The sequence below is a fragment of the Triturus cristatus genome, chromosome 5_1 (genome assembly GCF_964204655.1).
Source record: "Triturus cristatus chromosome 5_1, aTriCri1.1, whole genome shotgun sequence".
In the NCBI taxonomy this organism is placed as follows: domain Eukaryota; kingdom Metazoa; phylum Chordata; class Amphibia; order Caudata; family Salamandridae; genus Triturus; species Triturus cristatus.
In genome coordinates, this window is record NC_140587.1 from 953544992 (window position 1) to 953557611 (window position 12620).

At 46.7% G+C, this 12620-nt stretch overlaps 1 protein-coding gene across 2 annotated transcripts in view; it reads right to left on the bottom strand.

Annotated features, from left to right (window-relative positions):
• Positions 1–12073, bottom strand: part of TUBB6 (tubulin beta 6 class V) — a 32034-nt gene extending 19961 nt beyond the window's left edge. Inside the window, exons 1-2 of one of the 2 annotated variants that reach the window (XM_085606064.1) lie at positions 11554–12073; positions 8341–8449 (exon numbers count right to left, since the gene is read on the bottom strand). In XM_085606064.1, coding sequence (XP_085462190.1) covers positions 8341–8449; positions 11554–11610 — 166 coding nt within the window. In that variant the 5' untranslated portion in view covers positions 11611–12073. Of the gene's footprint in view, positions 1–8340; positions 8450–8680; positions 8868–11553 lie in introns of those variants that run through there. The other variant, XM_085606065.1, reaches the window with a different exon arrangement.
• Between the last annotated feature and the right edge of the window lie 547 nt (positions 12074–12620).

The window sequence follows — 12620 nt, forward strand, 5'->3', positions numbered from 1 at the left end:
AGCAATACCAGTGATTTCACTTAAGAGAACAACTATGGTAGGTTCATCTGTTTCCCTTGTATGATTGGGGAAACTTCATAGCGCCATACAACAAGCACTTCCTGTGCACTAAAACACTTCCCTTTGATACAAGCCGCAGACGCAGCACACAATACTCAGGTAATGACTTTACCTTACATATTGCTCTTTTAACACAGGGTCTGGTCGCCATGTTGCTCGTTACACCAGTAGTTTGTCGCACAAACTATTCATGTCCAGACTGGTTTCACTTTTGACATTCAAGGCAAATCTTATATGATGCCACCTCTGTTTCTCTTCCAGAAAGTTAAAACACCAATCATGTCCTTCCTTAAAACTCTCTTAAGTTCAGATAGCTATGTTGACAATGACATTCCCTGCTTCATGGGGTGACCTATACAACAAAGCAAAACAAGGTTGGAAGGTCCATAGACTCTCCCCGAGTAACTAAAAGCACAGAGGCGTCCGCCAAGCAAGGGACTGACAGTGCTCAAGCCTCGGTTCTACAAGACCAGTGGTTCTCTTTTTTGGGGCTACCAGCATAAATAATGCTTTCATGATCAAAGACGTGGCACGAAGAGCTTGCGGCTGCATTTCAACCGAGCTCTTAGGACTCATACTGGTGAGTCCAGAAGGCTACGTCACGTTAAGGTCTCCCCCTGCCTTGTTTTGGGTTGTGGAAGGTTCGTGGAAAAGATAAAAAGGACAAGTACATGGAACTAGGCAGTGCATCTGGGACAATGACTGTAGGGTGCAGCAGAAAGGGAAATAGACTAGAAGCAAGGAGAAGAGCAGACAGTCGCAGTGGGATGCCGAGGTTCAGGGGCAGTGACAGGGCCTTCAGGAAAAGGTGTAAGAGTGAGAGGGAGAGCCAGGGTAGTAGGGGCATGGATCTGTTTTGGGGTGGGAGGGAAGGGGAAAGAGAACTTTCCAGTAGCGGATTCATGGGGGTTCGCCTGTGTTTTTCTTGCGAGCAACAACTGTCCGTTGACGCTTACCCCAAATATAGCATAAGGCGTTTCATGTCACCAATGCTGCCAAGTGCTAATAGCTTTTAATTGTCCTTCCAGTATGTATGCCCGCTTGCCCTTGATATGAACTCATAATTGTGGGACAGAAAACAAATCTGCAGTAATGCCATCTGGAGAGGGTGGTAAGCAGGGTTAATGCCCGGAGCAGAGAGCAATCACTTTAAATGATATTCATTGCAGCATGCGGGTGACAATACTAAAATGTACACAGCTTGAGGACTTTCATGACAGCAATAAAGATCCTCCAGCGTTTTGATCAAGTCATGCCTAAGGAAATGTCTAATATATATCAGTCAAAAGATAATACTTAAATAAAAGAACAAGAAAAAAACGTATTAAAATATTAAAACATTTTCAGGACGTTCATGACTGGCAGAACTTTGCTTGTTAAAGTGTAGGTTATGTTACCCGCATAGTTACCTAGGGTCATATTTATCAATCTTTCATTCAGCGCAGCAAGCCACCTTGCTGCGCTGCATGAAAAACATTATACAGCGCATTCCTGTTCTTTCCTAGTGCTGGTGCACTTTTTGCTGTCTAGCAATAACAAAGGCACCCTGGTATTATTTGAAAGTGTGCTTGTGTGTCAGGCACCAACAAAGGCACCTTTGTATTATTTGGGAGTGTGCTTGTGTGTCTAGCACCAACAAAGGCACCTTTGTATTATTTGGGAGTATGCTTGTGTGTCAGGCACCAACAAAGGCACCTTTGTATTATTTGGGAGTGTGCTTGTGTGTCAGGCACCAACAAAGGCACCTTTGTATTATTTGGGAGTGTGCTTGTGTGTCAGGCACCAACAAAGGCACCTTTGTATTATTTGGGAGTGTGCTTGTGTGTCTGGCACCAACAAAGGCACCTTTGTATTATTTGGAAGTGTGCTTGTGTGTCAGGCACCAACAAAGGCACCTTTGTATTATTTGGGAGTGTGCTTGTGTGTCAGGCACCAACAAAGGCACCTTTGTATTATTTGGGAGTGTGCTTGTGTGTCAGGCACCAACAAAGGCGCCTTTGTATTATTTGGGAGTGTGCTTGTGTGTCAGGCACCAACAAAGGCGCCTTTGTATTATTTGGAAGTGTGCTTGTGTGTCAGGCACAAACAAAGGCACCTTTGTAATATTTGGGAGTGTGCTTGTGTGTCAGGCACCAACAAAGGCACCTTTTTATTATTTGGAAGTGTGCGTGTGTGTCTAGCACCAACAAAGGCACCTTTTTATTACTTTCAAGTGTGCTTGTGTGTCTAGCACCAACAAAGGCACCCTTGTATTATTTGCAAGTGTGATTGTGTGTCAGGCACCAACAAAGGCACCCTTGTATTATTTGCAAGGATGCCTGTGTAGTTAGCAGGATTGTTTTTCTGACATCAGGGACACCCTCGGTCACAAAAACCATCCTGAGAGGCATTTTCCTCTTTCTACGTGTGCAACAGAATGCAGCACACTTAGAAATAGGATAACACAAGGAGAAATAAAAATATTTCTCCTTGTTACGCCTCCCCTGGACAGGCAAAGAATTTGGACACATTCCAAGGGCTACCTCTGATGGTAAATCTGGGAATGCGTCAAAATCCATGGGTAAATGGATGGGAACACCTATGCTCCACCCATGGAATGCCTCCCTGAGGCAGAGTAACGCAACGCAGCAATATGCGCTGCATTTCATTACTCTGGATTTATCAAGCCATGCAGGGCCACATAGGTGCACTTGGTAGCTTGATAAATCACATTAAGAGTTGCGTCGCCCTTGTGTAGTGTAAGGGCAACGCAAAACCTTCATAAATATGTCCCCTAGTCCCTACCAAAACAGCCTAATTGGATCGTTCCAGTTAATCCCTGGCCGAGACTTGGTAATGCCTCTGTCCTTCCAGTATTGTGCACAATCTCTGACTCGGCCCACCACACCTGTCCCTAAACACCCTTACAGGCCCTCGTTATGCAGCACTGAAGAGCTTTCACAAGTGGGTTTTCCCAATATAAATACTCATGTAATACAATATTATAGCACCTGATGAAACACTCCACATGCTGCATTCCAGGGCCGAACACTCTGGAAGTTAAATCACTTCAATATTCCTTTAACCACCACAACTAAGCATCTATGTCAGTCCGAAAGGGTAAAAATAACAGCTCTTCGAAAGTTTAAAAAACAAGTTTCTTTCTGTTAACACATGCTGAAGAAACCAATCCTTTGGCTTGAGTTCCAGCAAATGTTTGCCAGAGGTTAGCCTCAGAGCTAATTTTAGAGCACTGGAGGTCATATCATGAACACGTGCGCTTATGTAGGGCACAGCCGTGCACCTGTTTTATGCGATTAGTGTCCAAAGTGCATGCATTGTTCTGGGAATTTCTCCAATTTAGTGCATGAGCTGTAGAAAGCACTGCTCAAAAACAAAGAGGAGTAACCACTGCTCTTTCTTTCCGAGACGTGCTGTCTGCAGCGCATGCAATAACTCAGAGAAATTCCAAGTTAAATGCATGGACTGCCATTAAAAAAGGCGCACAGCTGTGCTCTGCGCAAACGTACAGTTTCATGATACGGGCAGCATTCAACAATTTTACTTCTTTTGTGGCATTTATATGCAATATCAATTAAAAAGTTTAAAAGTTTAAAAAAAAGATATAACAAGGAATGAAGGGAGAGAGCTTTCCATCAGTCCTGGCAATGAGGTGCACAACTTATTATGAAATGTGCGATTGTGATCAAGCAAAATGCTATCACTAACAGCGCAAGAGAGCCAATGGCTAAAGTTTGCTAACCCATTGCCTATTCTGTATGCAGTGATGGGCAGATGCAAAAAGTGAATGACAATTTAACAGACCAATGGAAAAATAGGCCTGACCCAAAGTCTCTACATGTATGTATGTATATATGCATATTTAGTTATGTGATTTTAGCTTTGTTTTTAGGTCGAGCCTGGGCAGCGCATGCGCTGCTCTACGAGGCATGCTGTATTTGAGTATGGTTTGAAGCCTTGCCCACTCTCCACCCATATTTGTCATTGGCTTGTGTCATTGCCCTTCATAAATGCTGGCTTCTTATTCGTTAATAGGTTTGTTATTCCCTCCTTAGAACCGCCTTGTCTTCATTTGTAACCTCCCATGAGGACTGGCCCTTTTTCTTCTGTTGTTACACAGTATATCTTAATTAGTCTGTAAGCACTATTTTCTTTAATGAGTTTCTCCTACTGCAGGCACAACATGCGCGCTTTCACTTTCCAAGCAGCCCGGGACAATGGCGACTGTTTCTTTGAAATGAAATAGGTCTCGCATTTACAAGAGTTTGAGTTATTGGCATTATAAATGATAATGCCTTTTATTTATTTTAATTATCAAAACCAATAAATAAAAGGCACTGTCATTTACAATGCCAATATCTTAAACTCTAGCAAATGCAAGACCTATTGCATTGCAAATGCTTGTTTTTAAGTAAATCAGGGCTTCCAAGACACCTAAAGCTGTGTCCAGGCCAGACATAAAAAGGGAGAGGCATTCCCTCCTGAAAGCTGAAAAAAATCCAAATTATTACGCCAAGATGTGCCTGTAACTATAACAAACACGAAGGAGGCTTTGACAATGGCCCACTTGTGCGGAATATTTTGAAGCCTCGGAGCAAAACAATGGAAGCAACTCTTGTGGGAGCCGGATGGAAATCTCCTGCCAAATCAGGACAGATTTCCTTCTGTTAAATCCATAATCTACGCTCTCACAGCGCCGGGGAACAATGAGGGATTTCTGAGTCACTCAATATAGCCATTCCACTGTACATGAGCACTCGATTGATGATTCTGAATCAGTACTAGACTCAAAGATGCAGCACTGAGGTCTATCCTGATAACAGGTGAGTAAATCGGAATTCGTAGTTCAGCTGATTTTAGAGGAATATTGGCAAGTAACAGTTACCCATTTAGCCCCTCTCACTCTCTTAACAAGTAGGTCACTTTAGAGGGCATTTGTCGCAATCTGGCGCCATCTTCAGATGGGACTACAAGTAACTTACTACAGTAAACTTGACGTGGGAACTGCCCTGCTTCTAAGCACATGTAGACTTGTTTGGGGGGTATAGAATTAGGGTTCAGGATATGGCCTTTGTGGTTTAGGCTTAGGAATTTCGTTTTAAGCTTAGAGGCTTTGACTCAGGTGTTTGAAAGAATTGGCTTAAAATTCAGTGGACTCTGTTTATGGCTTTCAGTTTGTGAAAAAATGTCATAAAAGCAATGACGCAGTCGGTGCTAGTGCAAACCATGCTCAGTGCTCACTTATAAGTGATAACAAAAGTGATAAAAGAGGCTCAACGTGTGTGTCAAGAACACAAGAACAACACGGCCCATCGATGCAATGAACAGAATGTAGTGGGTCCGTGAGTAAAGTCGATCACATTCCGATCCCTGTGGGAATCATCCTCGGTATATGGGGAGCCCGAGAGAGTGCTGAAACAGAAAACGTTAAAGGCATCAAAGGAGGGAAAAGATAGGAAAGAGGCACATGTCAGGTTTAACTATCATGCTCACCTGCCTACATAGAAAGGTGAAAAAGCTCTGTCAAGAGGAACTAGAACAGAGAAAAAAAGAAAAAAATGCAAGAGTCCAAGTCCGTCCAAACAAGGCAGTAGTGACAAATACTGGGCTCACCTGACATTAATTGCAGTCAAAGGAAATCTGGGATCGCAAAGAATAGGCCCATAATGCTGGACTAATAAATGTGGATGACCAAGGACCCGGCCTGTAGCACGATCTGTGCAGGAAAGGGACACCAGTCAGATGTCTGAAAAATCGCTTGGAGTTGGGGGAGGGGCAAGGTGGCTGGTGAGGAGGATCATGACATACCTGAATCAGGTAGTGAATTGTCCCCAATATGTAAGAAGTGCCACTGCTGCTCGTGGGATGCAGGCAGGCGGTCGTGCATGCAAGGAATCCGAAATCAGAATGGTCGAGAGAGCTAAACTGAAGAAGTGCTCTAGAAATAAAGAGGGACTGAGGCCACAAACAATGGCAGCCATGTTGGCTGAAATGATGAACCACGCATGCAGTGATTACAAAAAATCAAAACAACAGCTGCATCACATCAGGGGATGACTGATCATAAAAAGGGTACATTAAGGTCAGGTATTAAAGCAGATATGATTTAATGGAAATTAAGAAAGTGACCAGAGGAAAAACTTAAGTGAAGATGAGCCAGGCTCAAAAGTGCCCTAGAAATAAAGAGAAGTGTGGCCAGAAAGAATGGTGGTGGTGCTGGGTAAGTCATTGCCTTACCCAACATGGCCACCACTGTTTCTGGTCATCCCCTTACCCAACATGGCCATGACTTTTTCTAACCATTCATTGCCTTACCCAACATGGTGCTTTGACTGTAATTAATAACAGGTGAGCCCAATAAGTACCTCTCCTTCCTTGTTTTGCCGTATTGGGACTCATGTATTTTTAATTTCTTTCTCTGTTCTATTTTCTTTCACATAGAGTTTTTTTCATCTTTAAATGTAAGTAGGTGATTACAATATTTAAACTTGACACATGCCTCTTTTATAACTTGTTCTCCTTGCGATGCCTTTAATTTTCACTGTTTCAGTGCTCTTAGGTTTCCATGTACCTATAGTCCTGATTATGATCCCCACATTCCAAGAGGAATCAAAACGTTGTTTACTTTAATCATGGTCCCATTATATTCTGTTCATTGCATCGACGGGCCATGTTATGTTTGCTTTCTTGATACACGTATTGATCACGTTTTATAATTTTTGTGTATCAATAGGAAGAGAGCACTAAGCACGTTTTGCACTAGCACCCACTGTGTCACTGTTTTTATGAAATTTTTCACAAATTGTTCCATGTGTAAGTAAACCATTTGGTACAATCTTGGCTTTGTTTGATATTAGGGATCACTGTCCGTACTGCTATAGCTATCCCCCAGGTCCCTAGAGATTCTCAGGTTTCTCTTGTTCCGATATGAGGTACCACTGTCAGTTTTTCTATAGTGTTTAGGGCTTATGTGCTCAGATAGTATTTCTTAGTACAGACCTTCAAGTTTTAGCCTAAAGCAGAAAAGATAAGGTGTAGGTTTAATGTTTTCAGCCAGTGCTTAAAGGTTGCGTCTTAGGTTTATGATATAGCCTTTGAGCTTAATATTATGATTAAGAGTTTAGGGTTACAGGTTTAGGGAATTATGCTTTTACTTATCCCTTAATGCCTAGGGGTTAGGCTGAGGCTTGAAGACACATACTCAGGGTGTAGGCTTAGACTGAGGACATCAGGGTTAGGTTCATTCTTTGGTTTATGGTTTTAGGGCTGTAACCTTAGATTAGGAAATTCATGATTTAGGCTAAACCTCAAATGTTTATAAATCGCTGTGCAGCCTTAAGGAAGGTCCTCAGACGTGGCTGTACAGTTAGAGGCTGGGGGCACATCACTCTCCACCTTAAAGGGTGTCTGGGACCCTCTTCTTTGCACTTGGACCCAAACTCTGCCTGGTCCTCATGCCACTTGCTAGCCACGCGGCAATCCACACAACCTTTAACCTGTCTATCTTCGCCTGTGCCAATACTCCTGAGTATCCTGGGCTGGAAACACCTGTAAGGTGACATGCATACACAATACAAAACTAGTAAATAAAAAAAAAAGTTTGGGTTTTAATTACGATTAAGGGTTGCGGTAAAATGTACAGTTAGGTTATGGTTACTGCAGGTTCAGACTTTGGTTTGGTGTTTGGGTAAATTTTAAATTAACAGTCATTAGTTTGGCTAAATGGACCAGGTCTTCAGGGGTGAGTGGGTCACACTCGTTCAGTCTTAGGCCTCTCCAGTGGCGTAGCCAGTGAGTCATGGGTCCCAGTGCAAGGAAGGAAATGGCCCATTGGCTGCTGTCTGACTTATAAATAAAGCAATAATCAGGGTTCATGGGGCTCAGCTGAGCCCCGGTGCAACTACACCTGCTGCACCACGGGCCTTTCTTGAGAGACTGCTTTCAATGCTGCCACCTGGTGTGTGATGTTGGACTGAACCCGAACTCCGTTTTCAGACAGGCTTCTGAACAAAAGGAAACAGCGATTTGTTTTTTCACCAAAAAAACACTGAGCCATCGAGTGCCTCTCAGAAACCCTTCAGGCAGACTGTCTTCTGTCCTCCCTGTGGTGAAACAGGCGTGTGTAGCTGAAGAGGGTTGAATGCCTCACACCTTTTGAGGGGTGTGTGTGACCACTTTCGGATGGCAGAAAGCTAATTTTAGAGGGACTGTTGTCAACACTAGGTCTGGCTGGGTGAACAGCCTAATCAGAGGTGCCCTCGTGAAGTACAGACAACTTACAGGACGACTCGTTGTAGTAGACGTTGATTCTCTCCAGCTGCAGGGCTGAGTCACCGACGTAGTTTCCGGCTGGATCGATGCCATGCTCGTCGCTGATTCCTTCCCAGAACTGAGGAAAGAGGGCGGGAGAGAGAGGGAAAAAACACAGCTCGGTCAATTGTGCGAATTTTTAACGGTTCTTGTGGTCTTATCTCATGACTACTTCTGTCAAATTACGTCAGCCATTTATCTTTTCTAAATGTGAAACGGCCATTAGTAGGGAGGGGGGTTGTGTAAGTGCACGAGTTAGATGAGGAATCGCTGCTGTCTTCGAAAACAAACTGTGGGAATTTGGCCTCACTTTACTCCAGTCAAGAAAGGTGCTTCCAGTCCGGGAGGGGGCGCTGGGCACAGGGGCGGGCAGCAGATGGCAGCTGAGAATCACTGGAGATTTATTCATAGAAAGAGCGCCGGGGGCTACGTGTGACGTCCTGCGCCATCGTTCACAGAGAGCATGCTGGCATTTCCGAAGGGTGTGAAGAGGGCAGGAGAGAGGGCAACAACAGCTGTGGGATTCCAGCAAGAGCACAACGGCGCAGCCACGCCCAGCCTGCCCTGACCGCCCGAGACTTACTCCCTGACACCCACGGTGCAGCCACTTCCTGCCTCCCCTCTACGGTCTCTCCCGGCTTCCCAATCCAGGCTTTCACCCAGCCCCTCATTTCCCACCCCACTCTCCTCTCACTCGCTAGCTCACCCTCTGCCACTCCCAGCCCCCCATTACTCGCTGTATCTGGCTGCATCCTCTTGTTTTCTACCTCCTCATAGCTGTCACTCACTGCCACATATACAGACTGGCATCTTCCTTCTTTCTGTCTTGTGACTTGCTTGCCCCATACTCGTGTCATTCCATGTCTCTTCTCCTTGATGTCACTTCCTTCATCCCACGTCTGTTTTTCATCTTTTATCCCACACTCCGGTCAGACTGTACCAACTCTCTCTCATCACTCAGTGATTCACTAGCTGTCACTCCTACCCCATCTTATTCTCGTCTCTTTGCCTCCTTCCAGCTCCTACAGCTTTCACTCCCTTTGTTCGCCTCTTCCCACACTACTGACTATCGCTCACTGCACCGCTATGTCTCGTCCAGTGCTTGAAATGGAAAAATACAAGTGCAGGTACCCCGAGAAGTGCCGGTACTCTCCAATTAAAAGTATTGCATTTCTCTTGAGAAGTGCCGGTACTCTCCCTCTCAAAATAAAAAAGTATCGGTACTCCGAGCCGGGTAGTACCGGCCCATTTAAAGGTCTGGCCTCGTCACTAGCTGCTGCTTGCATCTTACTCTGTCCTACACTCCATGCTCCTTCTCCTGGCTTTCACTTCCTGTATCCCACACCTGACAATTCCTAGCTCCTTCAGTGTGTCACTATCTGCCTCCAGGAGCTGCCTGGCACTCCACACCACTGACTGTCACATCCGGACACTGTGCTTTGCTCGTGACCCCTTCTCTCTTGACCACCCCACCTCCCATCCTGACTGTCACTCATTGGCTTCTAGCACCTCCCTCCCCCAACGACAGGGGGTCATTTACGATGTCTATAAAAGCAGGGGGTACTCTGCAGTGACCAGGCCTTGTCCATACCAATTGCCACTGGCCTGCCGTCGTTTTAATAACGCAAGCTTCCTTGAGCTGGAAGGGATTTCCATATTGGGTGGGTCTCCCTAATGTGGATGTTAATAAGAGGCTACATTGTGACAACAAAATATGGAACAGTGGCCTTCTGCTCTAGGGGAAGCAGAAAAGTGGGCCCTACTGGGCTCTTCTATAGGTTGCAGTTTATTTGGCTAAGCAAGAGCGCTCTCATTTCCAGTTCCAAGGGTAAGTAGTTCATTCACTCCAGGTTTCACTTCGCACTCTGGGAGGCGCAGCCCTGCTGCTCCAATTCTAAAATGACGTCTATATTTATCAGAATGCGAAGAAAGAACCTGGAACGGACGAGCTACTCGCGGGCTCTAAGAGCAGCTCTGGCGGGTGTGACGTATTTCCAAAAACCATGCAGTCTCACCGCAAGCAACATGGACTCGATGCCACCTGTTCCTGGAAATAGGAACATTGTTAAACGAGCAACCGAATACCACAAACCATGTCGGCGTGGTCTTCCTGCGGTCTGGGGCTGCATCGCTGGCGCGTGGCGGCCTGTCAGCTGTTACCACGTGGCTGGTGTGTGCAACGCACTCCAGGCTGAGGCCTAGCCGTCCCTTCGCCCCTCATTCTGTAGGGAACACTCAACCCTTTTACATGGGGTGGGCAGACACACAGCAGACCGCAGGGCCTTGAGAGCAGCACATGGCCCAGTTAAGTAAGTAAAAACTAAAACAAGGCAGGCGTGGGCAGAGAAGAGGGTCACGCGGCCTCGGGGAGAGGGACGAAACCGGGTCAAACAGAGCGGGCCACGCGTGATCAGGAGCCGGGCCCGAGGGGTCAGGAAGGAGGGCATACAATGTCCTTAAAGGTTATGTGGGACAGGCAGAGGGACAGGTGGGTGCTGGAAGAGGGGCAGGGCATGAAGTGGTACATGCAGGCCAGACAGCGGGATATGCAGTGTCAGGAAAAGGACATGTATGGCCAGAAAGAGTGCCACCGGGGCCAGGATCCACCTCTCCAAGGAGATTCTCTCACAAAGATGCGGTGGAAGGGATTATCTGGAGAGATAATGTCGTCTCTAATATGGAACTGTTAGCCAGAGGTATGAGAGATGACCTATGGCGCACACACAAACCATCCGCGGCATCGGCCCAATTCTGGTAACACGGGCCCCTTTGTGTGACTGTGCTTCTAAAGAATTTTCCAAAAGCATGCGAGCTAAATTAACTAGAAGGGACGAGCAGTTAGCGCCTCGAAGCTGCAGCGCACAGGGTGCGGTCAGAGGGAGCCCGGGGACTACCCGCATAGAGGAGGCATCCCATTTGCGGCCGTCAGGGGAAGTAACCGAGTACCCGGACATCCTGGTGGTAAAAAGTTATTGGGAAATTGTCACAGTCGAGTCGGGCAGGGGGCGAGGTCTACGATCCCGGGAAAGGTCCTTTCTCCAGTAAAGGAGAGAGGGGACCGAGAGGGCATCGAGCCGATAGTACACTCGAGAAGAAAAGGAGCTGCAGTGCTAACCTTTCTCTGGTGGGGCCGAGGGGAGGTGGGGGTAGCGCATCGGACCCTCTCCCCAGACCCCTACTTACCTTGGTTCCGATCTGGTTGCCGCACTGGCCGGCCTGGATGTGCACTATTTCCCTCATGGCTGCGCCTGTGCCCTGCAGTTGCACTGGGAGCTCCGGGTGAAGCTGTTTCTTTTCACTCTGCCCTGTGCCTCCTCCGCCCAGCTGTGCGGCTCCTCACCCTCTTGCACTTCACTGCCAAAGCATCCAGCCCTGCCTCCCTTCCCCGCCGCTGAACTCCGGATAGCCTGCCCCCGGGGCCGGGTCTGCAGCTGACTGGTCCATCCGCCCATCCCTCCCGGCTGGAGGAAGAGCCTGGTGATGTCAGAGGGGAGGGTGGGAGCCGTGGCTTACTAAACAAGCATTGGCATAGCCAATAGGTCTCGCCTTTGGGACCTTATAAGTGTTTAGCCATGCAACAGTTGCATAACTAAACACTTATAAGGTCGCAAAAGCGGCCGCGAAAGTGGAACTGATCGCGATGCGATCAAACATCAAAGCGGCCGTGAAAGTGAAAGTAATTGCGGTGAAGCGCGGCGCCCGCGCACATGCACTGTAGCTCTAGGCTGGCCTGGTAGCACTTTTTGGCGCCCTCTCAATAAGTCTAGCCAGACCAGCGCATGCGCTGGGTCAGGCGAGACCTAAAAGGCTATACTCGTGGGAATCTGCTGGTTCCCGTTACACACTGGCATACGCCCCGCAATGAACAGATTATGGGCAGGAACACTGCGTCATCTCCTGTGACCTCACATTAGCCGGCGGCACACCTTGCATGCTTATGCGCAGTGTCAGCACTCTGACCTTCAGCACACGAACGCCTGGCTCACCTCCAGACAGCACTGAGCGCGCGAAGATAACTTAAGATAACCCTCGTGCTTTACACACACTTTACATAGTCACAAAACAAACAACATACTAAACCAACTCTTTTATCACATGTCTGGGTGAATCAGAATGGTTGTAAAGAAACACTGAATAAATACACTGTATTTACCTTCGTTGTTACTGTTTTTGAACTTGCACGTGGTTTCATTATTTGTAACTAGTTAGTGTGTTAGTATGTAACGTATTTGGTTCTATTGTAAAGCGCT